At 53.6% G+C, this 26,376-nt stretch overlaps 2 protein-coding genes across 2 annotated transcripts in view; one reads left to right on the forward strand and one right to left on the reverse strand.

Annotated features, from left to right (window-relative positions):
* CHD5 (chromodomain helicase DNA binding protein 5) overlaps positions 1–15,792 on the forward strand; it is a 62,872-nt gene extending 47,080 nt beyond the window's left edge. The window contains exons 32-43 of the mRNA XM_010850204.1: positions 1,539–1,570; positions 2,125–2,239; positions 2,488–2,620; positions 9,089–9,178; positions 9,790–9,927; positions 10,172–10,280; positions 12,091–12,223; positions 12,650–12,845; positions 14,433–14,596; positions 14,716–14,830; positions 14,931–14,984; positions 15,759–15,792. Coding sequence (XP_010848506.1) covers positions 1,539–1,570; positions 2,125–2,239; positions 2,488–2,620; positions 9,089–9,178; positions 9,790–9,927; positions 10,172–10,280; positions 12,091–12,223; positions 12,650–12,845; positions 14,433–14,596; positions 14,716–14,830; positions 14,931–14,938 — 1,233 coding nt within the window. The 3' untranslated portion in view covers positions 14,939–14,984; positions 15,759–15,792. The remainder of the gene's footprint in view (positions 1–1,538; positions 1,571–2,124; positions 2,240–2,487; positions 2,621–9,088; positions 9,179–9,789; positions 9,928–10,171; positions 10,281–12,090; positions 12,224–12,649; positions 12,846–14,432; positions 14,597–14,715; positions 14,831–14,930; positions 14,985–15,758) is intronic.
* Positions 15,793–19,820: 4,028 nt separating this feature from the next.
* KCNAB2 (potassium voltage-gated channel, shaker-related subfamily, beta member 2) overlaps positions 19,821–26,376 on the reverse strand; it is a 37,197-nt gene continuing 30,641 nt past the window's right edge. The window contains exons 11-14 of the mRNA XM_010849956.1: positions 26,148–26,272; positions 25,164–25,284; positions 24,734–24,822; positions 19,821–22,672 (exon numbers count right to left, since the gene is read on the reverse strand). Coding sequence (XP_010848258.1) covers positions 22,583–22,672; positions 24,734–24,822; positions 25,164–25,284; positions 26,148–26,272 — 425 coding nt within the window. The 3' untranslated portion in view covers positions 19,821–22,582. The remainder of the gene's footprint in view (positions 22,673–24,733; positions 24,823–25,163; positions 25,285–26,147; positions 26,273–26,376) is intronic.

Genomic DNA, 26,376 nt, shown 5'->3' on the forward strand with positions numbered 1-26,376 from the left:
GAGACCCCACGTCCTCCTTACATCCCACCTCCACAAAGCTTCTAGCTGAACAAGTATCACTACCCTAAGAGATTTTCTTTTTAATGACAGCTTTGAAATGTAGTTCACACACCACAATATTCAGTCTTTGCGTGCGTGCTAAGTCACTTCAGTCGTGTCTGATTGTTTGCGGCCCTATGAACTGTAACCTGCCAGGCTCCTCTGTCCATGGGATTCTTTAGGCAAGAATACTGGAGGTTGCCATTTCCTTCTCCAGGGGATCTTCCCAACCCAGGGATTGAACCTGCGTCTCTTATGTCTCCTGCATGGGCAGGCGGGTTCTTTATCACTAGTGCCACCTGGGAAGCCAAAAGCCTTTAAAAGTGTATTACCAGTTGTTTCTAGCATATCCATAGGATTGTGCAGCCATTGCCTCTGATTCCAGGGTGTTTTCATTAACCCCCAAAGAAACACATGCTCGTTAGTAGTGACACTCGATTCCTTCTCCTCATGTCTGTCCCTGGCAACCACTGATCTTTCTGTCTCTGTGGGTTTGCCTATTGCGGACATTTCATGTAAATGAAGTGCACCGTGTGGCCTTTTGTGCCTAGCTTTCACTAGCATGTGATGTATTCCAGATTCATCCAGGTTTTAGGGTGTCAGCACTTCATTCCTTTTTGTAGCTGAATAATATTTGATTCCGTTGTTTGGATCCACCACATTTTGTATATCCATTCATCAGGTGATGGATTTTGGGTTGTTTCTACCTTTGGCTATTGTGAATAATGTGGTGAGTAACATTGCTTTGAACTTTTGTGTTCAATTGGAAATAGGTGTTTTCATTTCTCTTGGGTGTATAGGTAGGAATAGAATTGCTGGGTCACCTGGTATAACATTCTGAGGAACTGCCAAACTTTTTCACAGTGACTACACCATTTTACGTTCTACCAGCCGCATATGAGGTTCCAGTTTCTCCACCTCCTGGCCAGCACTTACCTAACTTTTTGCTTATAGCCATCTTAGTGAGTGTGAAGGGGGAGTCTCATTGTGGTGTTTTACTTACTTATTTTTGGCTGTGCTGGGTCGTCGTTGCTGCCTGGGCTCTTCTCTAGCTGCAACGTGCAGGCTTCTCACTCTAGTGGCTTCTCTTGTTGTGGAGCACGGCTTCTCGGGCTTCAGTGGTTGCGTCACATGGACTCAGTAGTTGTGGTTCTCGGGCTCTAGAGCACAGGCTCAGTAGTTGTGGCACACAGGCTTAGCTGCTCTAAGGTATGTGGCATCTTCCCAGACCAGGGATCGACCCGTGTCTCCTGCATTGGCAGACAGATTCTTTACCACTGAGCCACCAGGGAAGCCTGATGGTTTTGATTTCCATCTCTGGTGGCTGAAGACGTAGAGAATCTTTTCATGTGCTTCTGAGCTTTTTGTGCATCTTCTTTGGAGAAACATCATTTCACATCCTTTGCCCTTCCTTAATGGGTTATTTGTCTCTGAGTGTCTTTTTGGTGATCTGTGTGTTTATCTGGGTAAAACATCTTCTTCCCTGTTGTACCCCTCAGGCCTGGGGCATCCTGCCTGTCCCAGGTGACAGGTGAGGCCCCGAGAGGCTCAGCGCCTTTGAGGACATCCTGCTCCAGGGCACAGGTGCCCTCTGGAGGTGGACATGCCTAGTTTTCTCCCTGGCCATCTCCTGGAGGAGATGGAGAAGGCCCAGCCCTCCCCTGAGCAGCTTAGCCCATGAGCTCTGTTTTCTTATCTGTGATGTGAAGTTGGGTAGTGACCACCTCCCAGGGCTCCTCAGAGCATGTGGGCCACTGGCCCTTGGCAGTGACTCAGCATGGAAGAGGCAGGGGGCCAGCCAGCCAGCCTGAAAGCCAGGACCACAGCTGGGCCATGCTGGCTCCCAGTGGGGCCTCCACCCACCTCACCTACTGTTTCCAGATGAGAGGCCCCCACAGCCTGTAATTCTGTCCTATTGGCCCCTGGATTTGACCTCACTGGGCCCAGGGTCCTCTAAGACTCTCCACATTGCTGGCCTGGCCCGGGCTCTTTGGCTTCCCTGGTTCACCTGTCCTTCTGCAGGTGCCTGGCCTAGGATCCTCTCTGACTCCCCATTTCCTGCCCTTCTCCCTTCTCCCACCCCAGCCCACCTGTCTCACCCTTCTCCCTTGTTCTTTCAGACAAAATGGAAGCCCCACTAGGCTACATGGATGAGAAGGAGGTGGGGGTGCAGAAGCCAAAGAAGCCCCCAGAAATCCAGGTAGAGAAGATGCCAGTGTCTGGGCCCCTGTGGGTGTGGGGTGGGGGCTGGGTCCAGGGACCTTCTCAGGTTTTGCCCTTGGCAGCTGTAAGCCAGGCCTCCCTCCTGGCTCCAAGTTTGAGCCCCCAGGACTGGAGCATAGTTGAGAGCAAGCACTGGGAACCAGAGAGTGGATTCTAAGCCCAGGGCCCCTTCCCTGGCTCCTATTGAGGTCCAGGCCCTGTAGCTCCCGAGTCTCTCCTCCCTAGGCCCTGCCAACTGCCCTGGACAGAGTGGAGGGAGAGGACAAGCAGGAGAGCTCAGATGGCAAGGAGAGGGCCAGAGAGGAGCGACTGGAGGAGATGGAGAAGGCCCAGCCCTCCCCGGAGCAGCTGCTGAAAGGTGCGGGCTTCCACCCTGATGGAGTGTCAGGCCTGTCTCTCCCTGGCTGGGTGGGGGACCATGCATTGCTGTGTCCTAGTGCCGTAGGGCCCAGGATGAGGCGAGAGCCAGAGGCTCAGCTCTCTGAGCTCAGTTCTTTGCATGTGGGCTTTTCCTACTGTACACGTTGGAGGTTATTGGGCTACATCTTATTAGTGACTAAAAAAAAAAAAACACTATTTATTTGGCTACACCAGGTCTTAGTTGCAGCTTGTGGGATCTTTAGTTGAGGCATGCGAGCTCTAAGTTTTGGTATGTAGGATCTGTTCCCTGACCAGCGATTGAACCTAGGGCCCCTGCATTGGGAGCGTGGAATCTTAGCCACTGGATCTCCAGGGAAATCCCTGTTAGTGAGTTCTGAATCAATCACATTGTGGTCTGAACACATGAGTCTGTATGATATTGAAACCTTTTCTTGCTTCATGTGGTCAGATTTTGTAAATGCTCATGTGTGCTTGAAAAGAATATCTGTTCTTTTATTGCTGGATGTAAGGTTCTAAATATGTGCACTAGATCAGGGGTCCCCAAACTCCAGGATCTAATGCCTTATGATCTGAGATGGAGCCTATATGATAATAATAGAAATAAAGTGAACAGTAAATGTTATGCTCTTGAATCATCCCCCGGGTCCATGGAAAAACTTGCTTCCGTGAAACTGGTCCCTGGTGCCAAAAAGACTGGGGACCGCTGCATTAGATCGTTGCATTGTTCAGATTTTTTATATCCTTACTCATTTTTGGTTTGATCAGTCAAGTCTGAGAGGCTTATGTTAAAATCTCTGTGATTGTGGGTCAGTCTCTGTTCTCCCAAGGCCAGATTTGGCTTTAGTTTGGAATTGGGTTGTTAGGTGCATATTGGTTCAGGTTTTTTCTGATTTTCTGGTGAAGTGTTTATTTATTATGTAATAACTTTCTTATTCCTCCTGATTCTTTTTACTTTAAGGTTTATTTAGGCTTAAATGGATTGAGCTTACTTTTGGGCTTTTCTGGTGGCTTAGATAGTAAAGAGTCTGTCTGCCATGCGGGAGACCCAGGTTTAATCCCTGGGTCGGGAAAGATGCTGTGGAGAAGGGAATGTCTACCCACTCCAGTATTCTTGCCTGGAGAATCCCATGGACAGAGGAGCCTGGCGGGCTACTGTCTACAGGGTTGCAAAGAGTCGGACATGATTGAGCAACTAACGCTTTCGTTTTCTTTCACTGAGCATAGTGCTTTCAAGGTTCATCTGTGTTGTAGCATGTATTGGAACTTCATTACTTTTTGTTGAGTATATTCTACCCTGTGGATACACATTTATTTTTCCATTCATCAGTTGATGGGTTTTGGGGTATTTCTGCTTTTTGGCTATTATGAATAATGCTGCTGTGAACATCCATGTATAGGTATTTGTGTGGATAGGCTTCAGTTCTCCTGGGTATATACCTAGGAGTGAAATTGTTGGATCGCTTGGTAACTCTCATATTTGGGGACCTACCAGATTGCTTGCTGTAGTGGCTACACCACTTTACATTCCCACCCACAGTGCATAGGGTTCATTTCTCCATATCTTTGTCAACTGCTGCTGCTGCTGCTAAGTCGCTTCAGTCGTGTCCGACTCTGTGCGACCCCATAGACGGCAGCCCACCAGGCTTGCCCGTCCCTGGGATTCTCCAGGCAAGAACACTGGAGTGGGTTGCCATTTCCTTCTCCAATGCATGAAAGTGAAAAGTGAAAGTGAAGTCGCTCAGTCGTGTCCGACTCTTAGAGACCCCATGGACTGTAGCCCACCAGGCTCCTCCGTCCATGGGATTTTCCAGGCAAGAGTACTGGAGTGGGGTGCCATTGCCTTCTCCTATCTTTGTCGACACTTGTTATTATCTCTCTTTTGGATTTTAGCCATCCTGGTGGGTGAAACGTCATAGCTCAAGTGGTTTTGATTTGCATTTCCCTTGTGTGTAAAGATGTTGAGTATCTTTTCAAATGTCATTGGCCATTTTTATATCTTTGTTAGAGAAATGTCTTTTCAGATCCTTTGTCCATTTTTCAATTGGGTTATTTATCTTTTTGTTATTGAGTTATAAGGGTTCTTTATAATACATGTTCCATATCAGATACATGATTTGCAGGTATTTTCTTACATTTCTTAAGTTTTATTTGTATAATTGAGTTTTAGGTTTATCTTTTGTAAATAATATATGGTGGGACTTATTTTAAATCTAATCACAGAATCTCTATGTTTTAGTCAGCAATTTACTCTCTTTACATTTATTGTAATAGCTAGGTATCTGGATGAATTTCTGTTCTTATTTTGTGCTTTATATCACCCTGGCCTTTTCTTTTTTTTTCTCCTAGCATCTTTTGGATTGATCAGAATTTCTTTCTATTTCCCCCTTTCATCTCAACTCCTTTGGAAAGTTTGCAGTCAATTCTATTTTGTATTCTTAAATTTTTAACATGTTGCCTCCTGAATATTATAAGGACTATAGGCAACTTTATCTCCCACGTGCTGTTACTTATTTCTAAACTATAATCCTTATTTAGATTTTCCCACCCTCTTAACAATTTTGTGTTTTCTAGTATGTTCACTGTTGCTTTGTTCAATGTCCTTCTTCCCAAAATATACCCTTCAATGGTGCTTTCAACACATTTCTGTGGATGGCAAATTTCTCTCATTGTATGTTATTTTTCCTTTATATCTTATCGTATTTTTCTTGAATAATAATTAGCAAAATTCAAGGTGGGTTAGGAGTTTTCCCTCAGCATTTTGAAGACGTGATTTCTTTTGTACTCTGACTTCCACTGTGCTGAGAAGGCTGCTCTCAGGGTAATTGCTGCTCCTTTGTAAGAAACTTGCCTTTCCTATCTTTCCTAACATGGTAAGACCATTTTTAAGACTTTCTCTTAGTCTTTGGTCTTGTATGGTTTTACTACAATGAAATTTTTATTTATCCTGCTTGTGACTGACTGTGATTCTTAAAGTTGAGTATTGTGTCTTCTATTGATTATGGGCAAATTCTCAGTCATTCCCTCCTTGAATGTTATCTTTCCTCCCATTAAGTTTATTTTCTTCTGGAATTCCTTTTACTCATTTATTCATTCATTATCCAACAAATATGTTTTGAACACCCACTGTGTGTTGGGAGCTGTCCCAGGCATTGGGGACACAGACAGTGAACCAAAGCCAAAGCCTTCGCATAGAATTTGTATTGTACTGGGGGACCTAGCTGATCAGCAATAGACACAAGTAGATCTTGTTTAACAAAAGGCTCCAAATTCAACAAAGAAATGAAAGCAGGTACAAGATTTGTTTCTCTGCAAGGCTTTTTGAATCACCCTCAGATCTAGCTTCAGTTTTTACTTTCTTCATACAGCTGTTTTTAACCTATTTGTACTATTTTCTATGGTTGCACAGTGAATTATTACACATTTAGCAGGATGAAATGACACCCATGTGTTAGCTCATGGTTGCATGGGTCAGAAGTCTGTGGTGGTATGACTGGATTCTCTGCCAAGGGACTTGCAAGATTGAAGTCAAGGCATTGACTACTGAATTCTCATCTGGAGGCCTGGGGGAAAATCTACTTCCGTGGTCATTCTTGTTGGCTAACTTCAGCTCCTTGGGGTTGGAGGACCGAATCCCTCTTCCCTTGCTGGCTCTCAGCGGGGGCCCGTTCTTGGCATCTAGAAACTGCCTACGTTTCTTGCCGTGGGGCTCATTCCGTCTTCAAGCCAACAGTGGTACACCAATCCCCACCATGCTTCAGATCTCTGATGTCCTTTTCTGTGACCATTCAGAGAAAACCCTGCTTTTAAGGGGCTGGTGTGATGAGGTCATGCCCACCTGGATCAGATCGGATCAGATCAGATCAGTCGCTCAGTTGTGTCCGACTCTTTGCGACCCCATGAATCGCATCAAGCCAGGCCTCCCGGTCCATCACCAACTCCCAGAGTTCACTCAGACTCACGTCTGTCGAGTCAGTGATGCCATCCAGCCATCTCATCCTCTGTCATCCCCTTCTCCTCCTGCCCTCAGTCCCTCCCAGCATCAGAGTCTTTTCCGATGAGTCAACTCTTTGCATGAGGTGGCCAAAGTACTGGAGTTTCAGCTTTAGCATCATTCCTTCCAAAGAAATCCCAGGGCTGATCTCCTTGAGAATGGACTGGTTGGATCTCCTTGCAGTCCAAGGGACTCTCAAGAGTCTTCTCCAACACCACAGTTCAAAAGCATCAATTCTTTGGCGCTCAGCCTTCTTCACAGTCCAACTCTCACATCCATACATGACCACAGGAAAAACCATAGCCTTGACTAGATGGACCTTTGTTGGCAAAGTAATGTCTCTGCTTTTGAATATGCTATCTAGGTTGGTCATAACTGTCCTTCCAAGGAGTAAGCGCCTTTTAATTTCATGGCTGCAGTCACCATCTGTAGTGATTTTGGAGCCCAGAAAAATAAAGTCTGACACTGTTTGCCCATCTATTTCCCATGAAGTGATGGGACTGGATGCCGTGATCTTCGTTTTCTGAATGTTGAGCTTTAAGCCAACTTTTTCACTCTCCACTTTCACCTTCATCAAGAGGCTTTTTAGTTCCTCTTCACTTTCTGCCATAAGGGTGGTGTCATCTGCATATCTGAGGTTATTGATATTTCTCCCAGAAATCTTGATTCCAGCTTGTGTTATAATCTCTGTCTTTTAAGGTCACCTGTGCCTTGTCACATGACTTGCTCAGGAGAGTAGAATCCATCAGATTCACAGTTCCAAGGATTATATACAAGGCTTGTACTCCAGGGGCAGGAAGTGTGGGAGGACACCTTAAAAATATGCAGTAAAACGTCTAACATATTAGCAATTGTGTATTTCATTTCTAGAGTTTTTAATCTAGCTTTTTCTGCTTCATTTTTTTTGGACTTGTCTTTTCCTATGTATTCTCTTCCTTCTGTGTCTGGCTGATGGATATTGTTTTCTTTTTTAACAATTCTTATTTATTCAATTTATTTCTTTTTTGGTTGCACTGGGTCTTCACTGCTGCACACGGGCTTTCTCTAGTTGTAGCAAGCGGGGGGTTCTCTTCATTGTGGTGGGTGGGTTTCCCATTGCAGTGGCTTCCCTTGCTGCAGAGTACAGGCTCTAGGGCTTGAAGGCTCTAGTGGTTGTGGCTTGTGGGCTCTAGAACGGGCTCAGTAGTTGTGGCCCGTGGGCTTTAGTTGTTCTACAGCGTGTGGATTCTTCCCAGACCAGGGATCGAACCTGTGTCTCCTGCATTGCCAAGTGGATTCTTATCCACTGTACCACAGGGAAGTCTGGGTATTGTTTTCTGAGTTTCATTGGGGTGCATCTTCATCAGGAATTGTTTTATCCTTGAGAACCCATGTCACTTGGGTAGCAGGAATGTCCCCCTTTCTGTTTCCAGAACTCCGGGGCCTCGTGGTCTGACTGGTGGCCTGGCTAGTCTAGGGCTAGTGTTATGGCACAATGCAGATTCTACAGCCTGCACACCTGTGTGTAGGGTTTGGCTCCCCACTGGAGATTTTCTGACCCTGGACTCCACATGGGAGCCAGGCCTCCACAACTTGGCCATGAGCTGGTGGATGACACTTTTCTTCCTTTGCAAAGGCCTAGTGGTTGAAGAGTGTTAGTTTTTGTATTTAATTCCAGTTCTCTGCATCTTTGGGGCCTCGCCCTTCCTGTTCAGTGTAGAGACACAGCTGGAGTCCCCCAGGCCTCTTTCTGGTGTCCACTCACCCCCAGTGCAGGACCCCAGTGCATGCTTCTTGAGCTTTTAGTTTCCCTTCGTTTATAGAAAGTGAAAGTGTTAGTTGCTCAGTTGTGTCTGACTCTCTGCAACCTTATAGACTGTAGCCTGCCAGGCTCCTCTGTCCATGGAATTCTCTAGGCAAGAATACTGGAGTGGGTTGCCCTTTCCTCCTCCAGGGGATCTTTCCAACCCAGGGATTGAACCTGGGTCTCCTGCATCGCAGGTGGATTCTTTACCTTCTGAGCCACCCAGGAAGTTCTGTCTTCATTTATGGCACATGATAATTTCCTTTAGTTTTGTGAGCACACCTATGTTTTTTTTTTTTTTTTTTTTTTTTTTAATGTGATAGGTTTTGCCTGACACTTCTGGGTGTCTGTAAGAGGTGTTTTGTGTTGATGAAGGCCTGACATGTTGCCAGAACTTTGAGTCCTCTGGTTGTCACTACAGTAGAGAGGGTCTGGGGACTGTGCCTTGAGAGAAGTTTGGGAGAGACCGCTGCTGAGATGGGTGGGTGGAATGAGGCCCCGTCCCCACCTGCCTCCCCAGTGGATCCTCCTAGATGCTACCTGTTGGACTCCTGAGTAAGATGCTAGAGTGGATTCCGTGAGTGGCTATAATACTATTGGGAAGCCACCAGCCCAGAGTCCCCGCTGCCCTCTGGACCCCTCCCCCTCTCTGAACACCTTTTATCTTGCAGAAGAAGTGCTTCCTGAGAAGGAGAAGGTTCTGGACAAGCTGGAACTGAGCTTGATTCACAGCAGAGGCGACAGCAGTGACTTCAGGCCAGGTCTGGGGCTCTGGACTTTGCTCTGTCCCATGTCCTCCTTGGTCTCTTGAAGGAGCCATGAGGAGCCTTCTGAGCCTCCCCTTGGCCCCAGGCCCTGATTAGAGCTGCTGCATGGGAGCCTGGACTTGCCAGCCCTTGGAGGACAGACCTTCTACCTCCTATCTCCTGACCCCTCCTGTGGCCCTGGCCACCACTACGAGGAAGGAGAGCTGGTCACAGAGTTTGGCCTGGAGCTTTGGGGTTCAGCTGGCAGCCTGTGTCCTTCTAAGTGTTGGAATGTTCTGGAACAGTTGCCCCCAGATCAGAGCCCCGAGGCAGCATTGCCACCCTTCAACATAAGCTACATTTTCACAGTCCCCCCTCGCCCCGCCCCATTTTCCCAGGTGGTCCTGACTTGGTGGTAGAGGGGCATCCAGGCCCAGAGCAGCCCTCCCTGCTCAGGACAGAGAGAGGGTCCTGCTGATTAAAACCCTTGGGGGCAGTGAGTCCCTTGTGGGTGGGGAGGTATGTTTCCCGCTTGCCTCGGGGTCCCCAGTGCTTGGTGGAGCAAGCCCTCCCCCCGGGCACTGTCTTTGGGGTAGACGAGTGAGCATGGGTCTGTCCTCCCCCAGATGACACCAAAGCTGAGGAGAAGGAGCCTGTTGAGACCCAGCAAAATGGTGACAAAGAGGAAGATGAAGAGGGGAAGAAAGAGGACAAGATCGGGAAATTCAAGTTTATGTTCAACATTGCAGACGGGGGATTCACAGGTATCGAGGGTGAGGCCATGGTGAGAGAGCTGCAGGCTTCCTGACCGTGGGTCCCAGGAATCTGGGCGGATGGTTGTTTGATACTAATGTGTGAATGGTTGACAAAATCCACGGTATAACCTTTCCCAGTGGCACTGGAACACTAAAGTGCTCGGGGTGGGGGTGGTGAGGGAGAGGCTTACCCGGGCCCACCCCTATGTGGGACGGGAGCACCTCATCCTGCTTCCCTCGGCTGGCTTCCCAGAGCTGCACACACTGTGGCAGAACGAGGAGCGTGCGGCTGTGTCCTCGGGGAAAATCTACGACATCTGGCACCGGCGCCACGACTACTGGCTGCTGGCGGGCATCGTCACGTATCCTTGGCCACGCCAGTGGGGCAGGGCTCTGGTCTGTCCCTCTGTGGGCCTCAGGGAAGGGTGTGGGGCTGGTGGGGGGCGGAGTCTGGGCTGGTGCTCCTGACCAGGTACCAAGGACCCTTTCCTGGTGGTGGTGATGACGACACTGACTGTGATCATAAAGGTAGCTTGTCCCTTTATACTCAGTACTCACTCCATCTTCACAGCAGCCTTCCCAAAGGGTTGCTACTATGATCCCCATTATATGGAGGAGGCAATGGGTGCTCAGAGAGGCCAAGTGACTTGCTCAGGGACACACAGCCCTTCCATTTGACTCTACAATGAATGCTCCTAATTCCAGACCTCACCTCATCTCAGTGATGACACCTGAAGGGTGCTTCACCATTTAGGAGGGCTTTTATTCATTTGTTCATTCTTCAATTCCATCTTTACTGATGATCTACCATGTGCCAAGCATGGAGTATGCAGCCATGAATGAAACAGCCCCAAATCTCTGTCTAGCCGGAGCTCATATCCAACTAGGGGTAGATGGTGAAAAATATAAATTAGCAAAATGTGGGGCTCAGTGAACATGAAAAGGTGGGGGTGAGGCAAACGGAGCTTTGGGGATGTGGGTTGTGTTTAATGTGGGAAGGTCAGAGAAGGTGATATTTGAGTGCAGACCTTCCAGAGACAAGGAGAGGGACACACTACCTGCGGAGAGCCCCCCAGCAAAGCCGGCCTTGATGACAGTCTCGAGTGAGACTAGTCATTATAATGAGAGGTGGAAAGTTGTAGGTCAGGAGTCAGCAGATCTTTCCTGGGAGGGACCCGGGAGTGGACATTTCGAGCTTCACAGAGGACGCCTCCACTCTGTCAAGGTAGCAAAAGTAACCACAGTACGTAAACCAACAAGCATGGCCATGTTCCAATAAAACTTTATTTACAAAACCAGGCTGTGGGCTGGATTTGGCCTGCAGGCCACAGTTTACTGAGGTTACATTGCTTGGAGCTGGAACTTTCCTGGTGGTTCAGTGGCTTAAGATTCTGTGCTCCCAGTTCAGGGGATGGGGGTTCAATCCCTGGTCAGGGAACCAGATCCCACATGCTGCAACCAAGACCAAGTGCAGCTAAATAAATAACACACACAGAGTTAAAAAACAACAAAAAAAAGATGCTTGGAGCCAGCTTGCCTGGGTTCAGATCCCGACTCGGCCCCTCTCTAACTGTGGGCCCTTGGCAAGAAAACGTCGTGGTGTTTCTTTGTTCCCTCTGGCTGCAGGGGAGGCCCCTTCCTTGCCTGTCCCTAGCTCCTTGGTGCTCCTTGGCTCACAGCTGCATCATTCATCTCTGCCTCTGTTGTCACAGGGCCTTCTTCCCTGGGTATCTCTTTGTCTGTGTCCAAATTTCCTCCTCTTATGAGGACCTCAGTCACTGGATTGGTGCCCACTCCACCCCAGGATGACCCTTTCTTAATTTAATTAATTGATTTTTTTAAATTAATTGATTTGATTAATCTGCAAATGCCCTATTTCTAGCTAGGGTCACAGCACAGGTGCTGGGGGTTAGAACTCGGCTGCCTCCACCATCTGGATTTGGGGGATGAAGAATTTTATCCGGTGAAGCCTCAGGCCCTGCCTGGGCCCCTGGGGGCCCCTGTCGGTGTCCGCTGATTGTCAGGTCACTGTCACCCACACAGTCCTCTTGCAGCCAAGGTTAATGCCTGTCTGGAAAGCGCAGAGCCAAGACGCCAGACCCTAGGCTGGTTCCCCCTCACTCCCTCCCTCCACCCCATGGCCAGGTTTGCCCTTAACGGCCCCCCACCTAGGCATGGCTATGCCCGCTGGCAGGACATCCAGAACGACCCGAGATACATGATCCTCAACGAGCCCTTCAAGTCTGAGATCCACAAGGGCAACTACTTGGAGATGAAGAACAAGTTCCTGGCCCGCAGGTTCAAGGTCAGTCCTTGGCAGGGGCCAGAGGTTGAGGGTTAGGGGGCTGCAAGAGGGTGGGTTATGGGAGGGCCTGGGGCAAAGAAACGAGCAAGCATTTCTTATACCCCACCCGTATATCCGGGTGTGGGCCAGACCGTCCATGAAAGGGAATCGTTGAGTCAACCAACAGGTGCTGGCTCCTTGCTCTAAAGCCAGACCCTGCTGGGCAAGCGTCCCTGCTCTGGGTAATGGGTGCAGAGGATCCAGCTTGGGGAGGGCTCTGAGGGGTGGCCAAGAGAGTGGACAACAACTGGGTGGGGAGGAGCTGTCTTCCTTCCTTCCTTTCTTTCAGAGCCCTGGCCGGTGGGAGTGGGTGCTGGGGGGGAGGCAACCAGGCCAGCACTCAGTCCCTCCCCTCACCCTGACCCCCTCTCACCCCACTCCCACCAGCTGCTGGAGCAGGCGCTGGTCATTGAGGAACAGCTCCGGAGGGCCGCATACCTCAACATGACCCAGGACCCCAACCATCCTGCCATGGCCCTCAACGCCCGCCTGGCCGAGGTGGAGTGCCTTGCCGAGAGCCACCAGCACCTGTCCAAGGAGTCCCTCGCCGGGAACAAGCCTGCCAATGCTGTGCTGCACAAGGGTGAGTGAGCCCGTCCCCTGGAGATGGGCCCGCACCTTGCGGCGCCCAGTGGCTCCTTGGCAGTAGGTGGGGGCGTGGGGCAGGGGGTAAGACATCAGCCCCCAGGGCACCGCCTCCAAGCCAGATGGGATAGACTGTCACCCAGCCTCTGCTCTTACGTGTGGCAAAAGTGAGGCCCTTGCTTTTCTGGCCTTTTTCTGAAGGTCAGTGCCATGTAGGCCCTGGGTGGGGGGGTAGGTGATATAGCAGAATATTAAGTTGTACAGGCTTGTTTATTGGGCCCAGACAGTATGCTTTATTTCTATTTTTTAACTTCTTTTAGTGAAAGAGAAAAGGACCCTTTAAAAGTTTTTAGTTTTTATTGACTTATAATTGATTTATACTGTTGTGTTACTTTCTGCTGTACAACAAAGTGAATCAGTTATACATATAGATCCGACTCATTGGAGAAAACCCTGGTGCTGGGAAAGATTGAGGGCAGGAGGTGACGGGGATGGCAGAGGATGAGATGATTAGATGGCATCACCAACTCAATGAACATGAGTCTGAGCAAACTCGGAGATAGTGAAGGACAGGGGATCCTGAGCATGCTGTAGTCCACGAGGTCACAAAGAGTCAGATACAACTGAATGACTGAACAACTCTATTTAGATTCTTTTCCTATATAGGTCGTTACAGACTATTGAGCAGAGTTCCCTGTGCGGTATAGTAGGTCCTTATTGGTTATCTATTTTATTTTATTTTTTGAATATTTATTTGGCCGTGTCAGGTCTCAGTTGCGGCATGTGGGATCTTTGTTATGGACTCTAGTTGTGGTGTGTGGGCTCAGAGTTGTGGTGGGAAAGCTTAGTTGCTCTTTGGCATGTGGGATCTTAGCTACCCGATCAAGGATTGAACCCACATCCCTTGCCTTGCAAGGTGGATTCTTAACCACTGGACCACCAGGGAAATCCTTATTTTTTATATAGTACCGATATATGTCAATCCCAGTCTCCCAATTTATGTCAGTATCTTTAAACACATTGTTCCTTTACTCTGTAATATTTTTAAGTGGTGAGGTTTCTTATCTCATTTTAAAGTTGGGGACATTGATGCTTAGGGAGGTGAAGTAATTGCCCAAGGTCTCCTGGGATTCAGACCTTTGACCCTCGTCGTCCTAATCCCGAGAAAGTGCCCAGGCTGGTTAGGGGAGGGTGAGCCAAGCTCACCCCGAGGGCCCTGGACTCTGTGGCCCTGGCTGTTTGGGAGAAGTTTCTCGAGGCCGCTCTGCTCCTGGGCTTGGCCAGGGCTGCAGACCTCCCTGGTCGTCAGGAGGCTGGCCGAGGGCCCGGAGGGAAGCCTAGTGTTGGGTCAGAGCTCCGGGCTCTCATCTTTGCAGCCCTCGGGGCCCCGGGAGAAGCTGTTTGGAAAACGGGACTCTGGTCCAGCGGGCAGGTCTCTGATGCGTTTGCTGGGAGGGCTGAGTGGGGGGCGCCCCCTGGCGTCCGCTGCGCGGCGTGCAAGTCACACGGTAACACAGCCTTGTTAATAAGCACCGGCCTGGGCGTCCGCGTCCCAGCTCCTCCCCCTCCCTGTCTCCCTCCCCAGTCCTGAACCAGCTGGAGGAGCTGCTGAGCGACATGAAGGCGGACGTGACGCGCCTCCCCTCCATGCTGTCCCGCATTCCCCCGGTGGCCGCCCGCCTCCAGATGTCGGAGCGCAGCATCCTGAGCCGCCTGACCAATCGAGCCGGCGACCCCACCATCCAGCAGGTCAGGCTCGGCGCGCGCCCTGGGCCCCAGCCCCCCACGCACGCACGTCCTGGGCGCCCTGGGGCGGAACTCGGGCCGGTGCGGGACTTGGACCTTTAAACCTGAGTCCTTGCCTCCAGGGCGCTTTCGGCTCCTCCCAGATGTACAACAACAACTTTGGGCCCAACTTCCGGGGCCCTGGACCGGGAGGGATTGTCAACTACAACCAGATGCCCCTGGGGCCCTATGTGACCGGTAGGTGCCCGTCTGCTCCCTGGCGGCATGTGCAGGGGCGCCCGCGGGCCCCGCCCGCGTCCGCCGCCCCAGCGAGCCGAGCTTCCCTCTCTCTGCACAGATATCTAGCCGGCCCCGAGACCTCGCTCTGGTGCAGCGCTCCTTTCCAGCGGAGGTGAGGCCTCTCCAGGGACTCCGCCGTCCCTCTCCCCTCCATGGCTGCACCAGTCAGTCCCCACTCCCTGTGCTTATCCACAGCCCTGAGTCTGGGGTCCTCTGCTGCCTCTTGGGGCTTAGGGGGTCTTGCCCTTCCCTGCTGGGGACCATCTTGGGGCCGGTGTGTCTTCCCAGGCTTCCAGACACTCCCCTGGGAGGCTGGGAGGTGGGACATGGGCAGGTACATGTGGGGATCTCCTTTGCGTACACGGGTGTGTCTGTGTGCACATATGCAGGATGCGTGCGTGTCCGTGGTAGTGAGTCGGGGACCATTGCCCCCAGCCTGGAACCCTTTTCTGCCTGCACTTTCCTGCTGGGTGGTGGGCGCCCTGGGACATCACCCCTCCTCCCCTGGCCACCCCACCTTGTGCCCAGGACCAGGAGGGTGGCTCAGGGTGTGTGTGGGTCAGTGTCACTGGCTGGGAGATGGTTTTATTCGTGAGAAGCCACCAGTCCACTCTGGCCTCTTCCACCTGGCCGGCAGCCCCTGCTAAGCTGTCTGTCCTGGTAGAACCACTGCTTCAGGGTAGAGGCCCTGGGGTGGGGGTGGTTTCCAGATGGGCCCTCCCTGGGGTCCCCGCTTCCTATACTCCAGGTGTGGGAGGTCTGGGCTAGGAGCCCCTCTGGTTGCAGTTGGCTGTGACAGGTGGCAGTGGTGGCTCCAGGGTGTTGGGTGAACCCCCAGTGGGGATGTGAGCACCCAGCTCTGTGACCCATGACCCACCTCTTGCAGCCACGCCTGCCGGGCCCCCTGCCTGATCCCCACAGGAGAGAAAAGCTGCCGCCTTTCTAGAGCCAGGCCACCTGAGGACAGAAGGGGAAACTGAGTCATGCCATCACTGGGGACAAGACCCAGCCAGAAGTGCCACCTGCTCTTAATCCCAGTGTCTCCCACACCACCTTGGCTGGCTCTGCCAGGACGACTTCCTAGAAGAGATTTCGTTTCTTTGTACATCTTTTTGCACTTTCCTATTGAAGACTTGAACAAATTTGTCTTGATAAAAGTTGAGTGACGTGTGGAGGAGTCTGACATGCAGCACTTAGGCCTCTCTCTGTGGACGGGCTCCGGACCTGAGGGAAGCTCCTGGGAGCCCAGCCGCCGCCCTGGACTTGGACTGGTTGAGGAGGACGTGGCGCCCGCCCTGGACGGGCTCTGTGTGCCCCTCTCCCCTGTCCCGTCTGCACCGTGTGACTGCCTGTACTCTGACCCTGGCCCAGTGGGGCCCCCCAGTGCCAGGTGGGTCAGAACTGGGGAGCCGCCCGGCCTGCAGGTAGAGACCTGGCTGGCGTCCAGGCCAGGCCAGGCCAGGCTGCGTCCTGCAAGGCTGGAGACCACAGGTAATGTGTTCTCTCTGTGGGGGAGAGGGCTCCATCGGCACGTGTCTGACCCTGACCCAGCCTGTCTCACAGGCCCCCTGGACTCTGTTGTCACTCGTGGAGGGTCTTTGGCCCCTGCCGTGTGTGGCAGGTCACGGCATGTGCTCCCCAGAGAGAAGAGACGGCAGGTGTCAGCCTGGGGGCTGCTGGGGCCCTGGTCTCAGGCAGCTGTGGGAAGGGGCTTACTCTCCTGCCCCGGATGTGGCTGCTGTCCCAGCAGTGCTGAGAGTGGCCCCGGAGCCCCTGGTCCTGCCCTGTGCCCTGGGAAGCCCTTTATACCCACTCCCCATGTTGTCTTCTGGTGGCTGACATGGAGAAACCAGGCCAGCCGCCTGGAGCCTGGACTTATCCCTCCCCTGTCCCTGGAGAGGCCTTGATCCCAGCACTTGCCCCCTGGGGCAGGTCTGTGACGGCCCTCACTGTGTTCTTCAAAGGTTTGGGGAAAGCTTGGAGGCAGGGGACTGGATCCATTGGCCTGTCCAGTCCTCCCTACTGGAGTGTCCCCAGCCTCCTGCCCTGTTTGCTGCCAGGAGTGGCCTGCTGGAATCCCGATCGCCTTCCACCCAGCTGGTGGCACCCTCTGATGGCTCCAGTTCAGAGGAACAGAGGGATGGGCCAGGACCTGGGTCTGTCCGTGTCTGATGTTCCCTCTGGCCCAGCCTCAGCCTGGAAGGGATTTCAGAGCCTTGACCAGGGAGCCTTGACCTTCCTGGAGTGGAGCCCTGGTGCAGAATCCTGTCCAAGTGAGAGCCAGGGTGGGCCTGGATGGGGGGCACCATAGGAGGGCTCCGTTCAGCTCCCTGGCCAGGACTAGGGCCGGGATTTGGGGGTGACTTGGGGACATGGGGCCATTGGCCAACCCTCCCAGAGCCCTCATCTATAAATGGCTCTCCCAGAACCCCTAAAGGACCGGACCACAAGGCCCCATTTATCTCCAGGCTGACTGACCCTGGCATTGTGGGTGGAGGAATGGGAGGCAGCCTGAAAGTGGTACACGGGTGTACGTGTGGCAGGACACGTGTGGCAGCAGGTGACCTCACCCTCTAGGAAGGGTTGGGTCACTCCTGCCCACTGTGATTTCTCCAGTGCCACGTGGGCCTGTGTGTTCCTTGCAAAGGCTCTGGCTCAGGCCATGGGCTGGGTGACTGCCACGAACCCCCCACCCAGGGCCCCATGACTGTGTCCTCCCAGGCAGGTGGTCAGTCCTGCGGCTGGGCTTGTGGGGAACACAGTGGACAGGTCCTGAGTGTCAGGGGGCACCTGGTGGAGGACAGGGGTCTGCATCCCCACTGCCCAACTCCAAGTTGGGTGTCCTTTCCCCACCAGCCCTTGCTTCCCGCCCTCCCTCCGTCTCCTCCCTAGGCCTCTACCCTTTTCCACTACCAGCTGGACCAGGCACCAGGGATCGGCCCAGCCACCTGCACTGCCTGGTCCAGGAAGGGCTCAGCTCTCCAAGACCAGCACTTGGGAGGCCTGGGAGGGCGACTGCAGACAGCTGGGGAGTGGGTTTCTGGTTTTGGAGAGGAAAAAGGATCTAGAGAATGTTTTTTCTTGGTTTATCAGTTATCTCCCTCCCAGAGTTGTAGTGGAGTGTGGGGAGTGGGGCGTCTGTGCTCTTGGACATCTTCAGGCTGGTTTTGTTTTTGCTGTTGGCACAATGAGGGTTGTTGTGCAAGTGGAAGCCCCAAAGTGCCAGCCCCATTTTTGTCCCCAGCCACTTTATTATTTAGACCAGTGCTGAGTAGGCTTTCTGTTGAACCATCTTTGGGCACAGTCTCGGAGGGCATTGGCTCCTGGGCTCCCCGGTGACCACGGGAGTTTGGGTTGGACTGTGTCTGGGGGTCCCCTCGCACACGCCCACCACGGAAACACAACCTGAGACTCCCCCTGTGCACAGAGACCCTCCCTGCAAGCCGCCTTCAGAAGCTCCTTTGTTTTCTGCAAGTGATGACCATGGGCCCATCCTGCTGGTACTCATGACTGGGCAGGCACCTGCCCTCCTACTGGTTGGGGGTCCCTTCCCAGGGTCCTCTGGGGGAATCCCTGGCCCAGGTTGGGGGCTGACCGAGTCGCACCCCATGGACACCTGCAGCCTTTGCTCCCAGTTATTGGGTCCCAGGGATGTTGAGGGCCTGATGGGGTCGTGTAGAGGGTGGGCTTGGGAACCTCCAGAGTGGGGTGGCAGGAAGGAGCTTGGGTGGGAGGCGGGGGCTGAGGTTTTGGCCCGGCCACAGCCCAGTGTCCCGCCTCTGCACCTGCAGCTGTCCTCTGCTGATGACCCATCTCTGTTGAGGAAGCCGCCCCACCCCCACCCCGATTTTATATTTCTGGAAGTTTACAGGTTGTGGTGCATCAGCCCAAAGTCATTGGCTTGTGTTTTGGGATTTTTTTCTTAGTTTTCAGATTTTTTTTAAACAAAGTATTTTTTTAGGTGCGATAACCCAGAAAGGGCCCGTTGGGTGTGTGTGTGTCCTGAACCCCTGATACCGAGGTGGGAGTCCGAGCCTCCTATGCTCCTCTGGGCCTGAGCATGAGGGGAGGGTCCCACCTGCACTGCCCCCCTCCCCAGGCATCAGTGTGTGGGGGGATGAGGGAGCAGAACCCCACCCAGGCCTGCATCTGGCCCTGCTGAGAAGCGCCTGCCCCTTCCCTAGCACAAGCCCAGGCTGATGAAGGGGCCGGGCGCTGGGGTGAGTCGAGGGGGCGGGTCCCAGCCAGGAGCTGGAGCTGGAGGCTGAGCCCCTGTGCGCAGTGACCTATCCGGTCCTCGGGAGGATGTGTGGGAGGCTTGACAAGGACTGTACCTGACACCGTCCCCTTCACTTTGTACTCTGTGTGTATGTCTTGGTTTTCCGTGTTTTAATAAATCCTCTGGGAAAGGATTGAATCAGTGTTCTCCTAGCTTTTCACTGATCTAGGATCGGGGTGGGAAAGGATGTTGGGGGGAGGGGGTGTCTCCTGAAGCTACCTCTCACCTGAGAAGACACGGCCCCATGAGGCTGGGGGGCTTTCTGGAACGGAGGGCACCCGAGAAGGGGTGTTCAGGGGTGGTGCCGGCCCCTCCCCCCTGCATCCTGAAATCAAATTGCTCAGGAACACTGAGCCCCGTAGATGGGCCCGCAGGCCTCCCTGGACCCCGACCTCTCTGTCCCTGAGGGCCCAGCAGCCTGCCACCAACCTGCGATGGCAAGAGAGACTGTATTGGTGAGGGGGGCAGGCAGGGCATTCCAACCCCAATCACCTGGGACAGACTTGGGTTCTCGGTCCCCAGTCTTTGCTTCTCCCCCCAGGGCCCATGTCTCCCAACCTCCCCTTGGCTCCAGGCTCAGGATTTGGTCTGCTGGCCTTTAAAGATACCTCCTCCCACTGCCCTCGACCCAGCCCTGACCCTGAATACCCTGCAAAGGAGAGGAGCGGAGAGGAGCAGACCCTGACGGGCTTGGGTTTTATTTTGTCATTCCATAAATACGGCACTGTGTCTCCGCTGTGTCATTGGAAGCGCGAGGCGTACGGTGTCTCTGCCTGTGGGGGGGGGGTGATGCAGTTAGCTGAGGAGCCACAGTCATTAAAAAAAAAGGGGGAGAGAAACAGCACATTATTTACACTGCCAGAGAGAACAGGAGACAGGGTAAACCCCTCTGTCGTTCTTGGGACCTCAAACTTGCTGTAGATTTGGGATGAAAAATGGTAGGGGCTGCATGTGTCCTTAGCAAGGAAGACTGGTCCCGCTCCCACGCAGACTGGGCCTTCTTTCCTGGTGGGGAACTCCCAAGGTGGACCCCTGGGGGCAAACTCTGCTTCCAGGGGAGGGTGAGAGGCTGGCTGGCAGGTGGCTGGGGACCGTGGGGGGGCTTCTCCTCAACAGGGTAGGGTGAGGATGGCTGGTCTCAAACCCAAGCTGAAGTTCAGGCTTCCCCTCCAGGGCCTGCCTTGGCCAAGCTCTTTGTCTCCAGGCTCTCCCTGCCCTCGAGCCCCACTCCATCCCTTCCTTACTCCAGCCTCCTCCCACTAAGTTGGGTGACCCTTCCTCAGGAAGTGGAGCCCCATCCTTCCATACCCACTTGCCGGGGGGCGATGCAGAACTAGGCTGCAGACAGCACCCCAGGGCCTGGAACAGGCTTGGGACTTGGTGCTGGGCATCTCGGCCTTGGAAGAGCATGGCCCTGAGAGCCCACGTCTCCCACTGGGCTTGTCCTTCCCAGATGTAAAGCTCATGGGGTGGGGCGGCAGGCCCAAACATGGGCCCAATTGCAAGCCCGGGTCCCTCTTCCATTGGTGGGTGGGCAGGGTGGCAGCACTGTGGAGGGGGCCCAGCCAGACTCCAGGGAGGGGCAGGTGACCTGGCTCCTGAGCATGGCCAGCTGTTGGGACACTTGGGCTCTGCCTGGTGGACTGTAGCGTCTTGTCCTTGGAGCTAGGCCCCCCAACCCATGTGATGGTGGCAACTCTGTTGGGACAGGTTTGTCCCTCCTCATGCTCATTAGGGTGAAACTTGCAGGAGACTTGGTGAAGAAGACCCCCAGGGGTCTAGTCTACAAGAAGGGAGAAGGTTCTAGACTCCAGGGTCAGCACAAAGGTCTGGAGTGGAGGAAGTTGTTCTCCCCCCACCTTGTGGCTTTCCTAAAGTCAGTTTCCTAGGCCTCAGCTCTGCCAGGACTGGACGGTAGGCCTTTGGGAATAATGGCAGGGAGGTCCATGTCTGCCCAGGGGTGAGTGTGAGAATGTAGGGGGCACCCGGGGCAGGGGGCGCCCAGTGTAGGAGTCACCTAGGCCCATACACAGAAGGCCAGTGCATTCAAAGAGCCTGGCTCGGGTCCCCTGCACAGCCAGCAAAAGCTGGGGTGCCGCTCAGGACCATGGGGGCTGGGCCTGCTGGCTGAGGGCCCCTCCCCTCCTCTATCCCTGCAGCCCCAGGCCTGGCTGTAAAGGGGCTGACACTTCTGAAGGTCCTGGCCTCTGTCCCTGTCCCCAACCTGTTCCAGGCTGGGGTGTGGGGTGTGGAAAGGAATGATGAACCCCAGCCATCCCTCCCTCTTCAGAGGCTGTGTGAGGGTGTCCTGGGGGAAGAACTGCTGCCTCGCTGCCCTGGCAACAAGCTCTGAGCACCCCACCTGACCTGCTCTGAGCCCTTGCTGGGGACGCTGCTCCAGGGAGAGGCTACGGGGGTCTTAACCTGGACTGTGGGGGTTGCTGCCCAGGCCCTGGGCATGAAGCACAGAAAACCCCAGGAACCTGCCCTCACTGAAGGGTCCCAGAATGTCCTCTCTGCAGACCCCAAGGCCACCACCCTGGGCAGAGCAGAGGCTGGCCACCCCATGTGTGGTCAGCAGCCACAGTCAGCTAAGCATGCATGACCTTGGGGCCTTCCAGGCAAGGACAGAGGGGCAAAGGACTGGGCACCAGGTGGGGAGGGACCCGGGCTAGAGTCTGGACACGGGCTCATTAGTTGTATACGAGGAGGAAGTCAGTGGGGCGATGAGCTTGAAGTCAGACCCCTGACTTCCTGTGGGTCCACCCTGGAACAATCGAACCCCCTTGGATCCTTGCCTCTGCCAGCAAGGGTGGGGGTGGGGGTCAAAGGACAGCTCGGAAGGCCCCTCGGAGACCCAGTGAGGCAGGTGGTGTGGAGAAGGGGGTGTAGAATCTGATGTCAGGCCCAATAACAGTACCTGGAGCCCTTGGCAAGAGGGGGGATGAGGGAGACCCCAGTGGGAGGCCCACCCCAACCAGGGCCCAGCTGAGGGGCCACAGGAAGAGCCAGACCTGGCTTCCTCTTCCCCTCCCCAGTACCAGGTGGGCTTCTTGGCAGAGGAGAGGCCAGCTCTGCCTGCTCCTAGGCCCCAACGGGTCTCGGCCTGGCCTGGACTTGAGTCTCTGAGATGGGGCGTGGCTGGGAGAAACATCGTTTCTTGGTGGAAGATGAGCAGAGGCGGCAGGCTTGGGCGGGACGGCTCGAATGCCTTTGAATTGATGCCAACCCTCCGGCATGAATCTGACGTTAGTCCTGTGAAGCAGCAGGTGCCATGTGGCAGCGACTTTTGAGATCTTCTCCTGATGACACGTTGGTGTGTTGCTTTGTTTTTGATGCAAACCACACTCTTGGCTTCAAAATAGCTTAAGCGAGCAAACAGAGAGGCTAGGAGGGAGATGAAACTGTCCAGGCAAATGGTTGGGGGCTTCTTAGGATCTGTAGTCCTTTTTGCTGTAGGGCTTATTGCCCAAAATACTATCGATCTCGTGGATGATGGAAGACGACAGTTTTGGAAGGACCTGTGTGCAAAGACGGGAGCTAGTCAGAATCAGCCTGCAGACGAGGTGATGTGTAATGGAGCAGGACCTTATGGGGCCTTCCTGGTACAGACCCCACCCCTCCCATGTCCTCCATACCTGCCTCTTGTCTGTAGAAAGACTTTAACCAAAGAATAAATTCAATTGGAGAAGTGAGAAAATGCAAAAACAAAGAAAAGCAGTGAAACAAGACAATAATAATTGTGTAGCCATTAAGCAAAGTCAGGGGGACCTTTTAGTTCATCCTCAAGGGCTGTAGATTGTATTCTGAGCCATGTCCTTTGAGCTCTTCTGTAGATACTGAAACTCCCGTCACGTGGAAGAAGTTAACAACATCACTACCAGACTGTAGCCATGACATGAACTGCTCCATCATGCACAATTCTGAGAACCAGCCTCAGAGAAATGGGAACAAACTGAGCCTAGAACTGAAGATTGTGCGTGTGTGTGTTAGTCGCTCAGATTGTGTGTGTGTGTGTTAGTCGCTCACTCATGTCCAACTCTTTGTGATCCCATGGACTGTGGGTCAGGGGATCAGGAAGATCCCCTGGAGAAGGAAATGGCTACCCACTCCAGTATTCTTGCCTGGAGAATCCCATGGACAGAACTGAAGATTAATTGTGCTTCAAACAATTAAGATGACCCTGATCAATTCATGTTGATGTATGGCAGAAACTAACAATATTGTAAAGCAATTATCCTCCAATTAAATAAAAGGATGACCCTGATCAGATGATCGCATGATCAATTTCAAGATGACTGTTGGAGCTGACTGTGCTGTTCTGCTTGTAGCCACTCCTCAACCTGTGTACCCCTGAAACTCCCCTTTGAAATCTCTTGCTCCCTGATTGACAAGGGGAAGTCTGTTTGGGGACAGGAGTCCACCTTCTCCCCAGGACTGCTGGCCTCCTCAATAAAGATGTCTTTCCTTTTGCCCAACACTTATCTCTCAGTATTGGATTCTTGAATGATGAGCAGTCAAACCTCACTTCGGTAACAGGGAGACATTCTTCCAGCTGTCCGCTGGCCCTGGCCTGCCCCACCCTCATTGCCTGCAGCTTGTGGAGCAGAGGGGGCCTTGCTGCTTCTGTATTCCAGGTTTGTGCAGCTCTGCCCCTTGAATGGATGGACAGTGGCGGCATAAGATGCAGATTTCAGGACCTTAACATCTGATAATCCACAGCCCCAAACTGCTTTTCCCAGCCCCCCTGACAGCAACACCCTCTTCCAGGTGACAAACCCATGGTTTATCCCCAGGATCTGCGCACTGTCCCACACTATCTCACATCCAGTCTGTCAGCCAGTCCTGTTGGTCCACCTTCCAGAAATCTAGGACCCAACCAGCTGTCCATATGTACCAAGGTCATCCCTCACCCCTAGATTGTCATCAGTTCCCAGTGATCTCCCTGCTCCCCCTCCTGCTCCCCAACTCTTTCCTCCACTCAGCAGCCAGAGAGTGAGAGGCAGCCTTTTAAAATCTAAGTCAGACTGCCCCTCCTCTGCTCCCATCTCATTCGACCATCGCCGAAGTCCTTAGAGGGCATGTGGTGCCCGGAGGACCTTTCCCTGCCCCTCTGCTCCAGGCCTCTGGCCTTACTGTTGTCCTGGGGTTGTGCCTACCTTGCACCTTTGTGTCAGCCTGGATTGTATTTGCACCGCCCACTCCTCATCCTTCAAGCCTTTGCTCACAAGTCACTTTATCAACAAGGCTACCCTGTAGCCCCTTTTAACTTGGGTCCATGGCTCCCCGCTTCCCTGCCCTTACTGGATACTCCTGACCTTGCTCTAGGTTTCCTTTCCCGGAGTGCTTATCACCCTCCGACACACATTATAATCTTACTCCTTGCATTTTCTGTTTTTTGTTTATCCAGATAAAAAGCCAGCCCTTCAAGAGCAAGGCTTTTATTGGTTCACTGCTGTAGCCCAGGTGCCTCAAACAGTGCCTGGTATGTAGTAGGTGCTCAATAAGTACATGCTGGACAGATGCCTGGCTGAGACCCTGAACTCTGTCCAGAGCCAGCAAGGCTGGCAGGCGCCACTCACCTGTATTGCTCCAATGTTCTCCATCAGCTGGTCTGCGCTGGAAGCACCCAGGAGCACGGAGCTGACCCCCTCGTTCCTCAGGCACCAGGCTGGGGGTGGGCAGCAAGAGCAGAGGTGAGGAAGGCACCCCCACCCAGGGCCCTCCCTGGTTCTACCCTACCCATGATGGGGCCAGAGAGACCCAGCCTCTTGGGCATAGGACTGAGGGTGTCCCAGGAGGGCCCTGGCAAGCCAGGGGCTCAGCAGTGCTGGCACCAGCTGCCCCCAGTGGAGAGATGGCCCAAGTGCTCATGGACACCCTCATTCTCTCCCCATGAATATGGGAGCCCATTACCCATGGCTGGCTGATGGAAGGGGGTGGCCCAGGCACTCAGGGACTCTTGATTTCTTTCTGGGGACCTTGGTCCCCACTGCGCCCCAGCCCTCTTACCGATGGCCAGCTGGGGGAGGGTACAGCCCAGGCGCTCGGCGATGGCCTGTAGTTCCTTCAGCTTGGCCTGCTGGCGCCGGCCCTCCTCACTCAGGATCTTGTCCTTCAGCCACTGGTATCCCTGGTTGTGGGATGTGGGGAGAGCACAGCCCATGGGTGAGGGCAGGTCACCCGGGCCACTGCATGCATGGCACAAATGACGATCTGTGCCAGGGTGGCACTGCCCTGGCCCTGATGCTGTGGTCCAGACCCAGGCAGGTGGAAGGATGGGAACCACTGCATTTGAAGGCTGTGGGAAGCTAAGACTGGGCCCGTGAGCTTGGACAAGGAGGTGGACAAACCGATCTTCCCTTCTTCTGGGAGGCTGGGCGGCCCAAGAGGTGTGCCCACAGCAAGGTCAGGGAGCCCTCTGGGAGGCTTCTGTGGTTTGGGGAGAAATGGGGGAGGCAGGCCATCCTGATCCCTAGGGCGGGGGGCTCCAGTGTTTGCTCTGTCCTGGCCTGGTCAGGCCTTTCTCTGCCTGCTCCTTGTCCCCCCAACACTTCAGTCTGGAGACCCTCTGAGTCTCCACTCTGAGGTGTATGTGTCGGGTGTTCACTTTTCCCTGGGGCACTTCTGAGGGATACTGAAGAAATTACGCAGCCCTCCACCCAGAGGTTCAGTGGTGGGCCAGAGAATGTAGGCGTGTCTATAGGGGAGGAGGCACCTGAAATGGAACTGTAGCCCTGGCCCGGGTTGTGAGTGTTGAACTTCGGGCGAGGCCCCGGGTAGAGGGGGCTTCAGCTGGCGGATGTCCCACAGATGGGCAGCCTTTCTAGACATGGGGTCAGGCCAGCTGGGGCTCCAAGTTCCCACGCCTGGAACCGCCCCGCAGACAGTGGCCCAGGGAAGGTGTCCAGCACCAAGGTGTCCACCCAAAGGCTCCATCCCTCCAAAATGCCTGTCCCTGCCTATCCCCTCCCCCAGCCCCCGCCGCCAATTCACCTTCAAAGAGGCTCTAGAGTAGGGCGGGATGCCACTGTCGTACTTTCCGGAAACGATGCCGCAGGCCAGAGGGGACCACGTCATGGCGCCCACTCCTGGGAGAGGAGAGCGGGAGAGGTCAAGCCCAGGGCCCGGAGAAGGAGCAGAGAGACAGGAAAGGAGCGTGGCAGAAGAGCGCAGTGAAGGCAGGGCAAGACGGGGCCGAGCAGCAGGGCGTGAGAGGGGCGGG

The sequence above is a fragment of the Bison bison genome, unplaced genomic scaffold, assembly GCF_000754665.1.
Source record: "Bison bison bison isolate TAMUID 2011002044 unplaced genomic scaffold, Bison_UMD1.0 scf7180017864289, whole genome shotgun sequence".
Taxonomy (NCBI): Eukaryota; Metazoa; Chordata; class Mammalia; order Artiodactyla; family Bovidae; genus Bison; species Bison bison.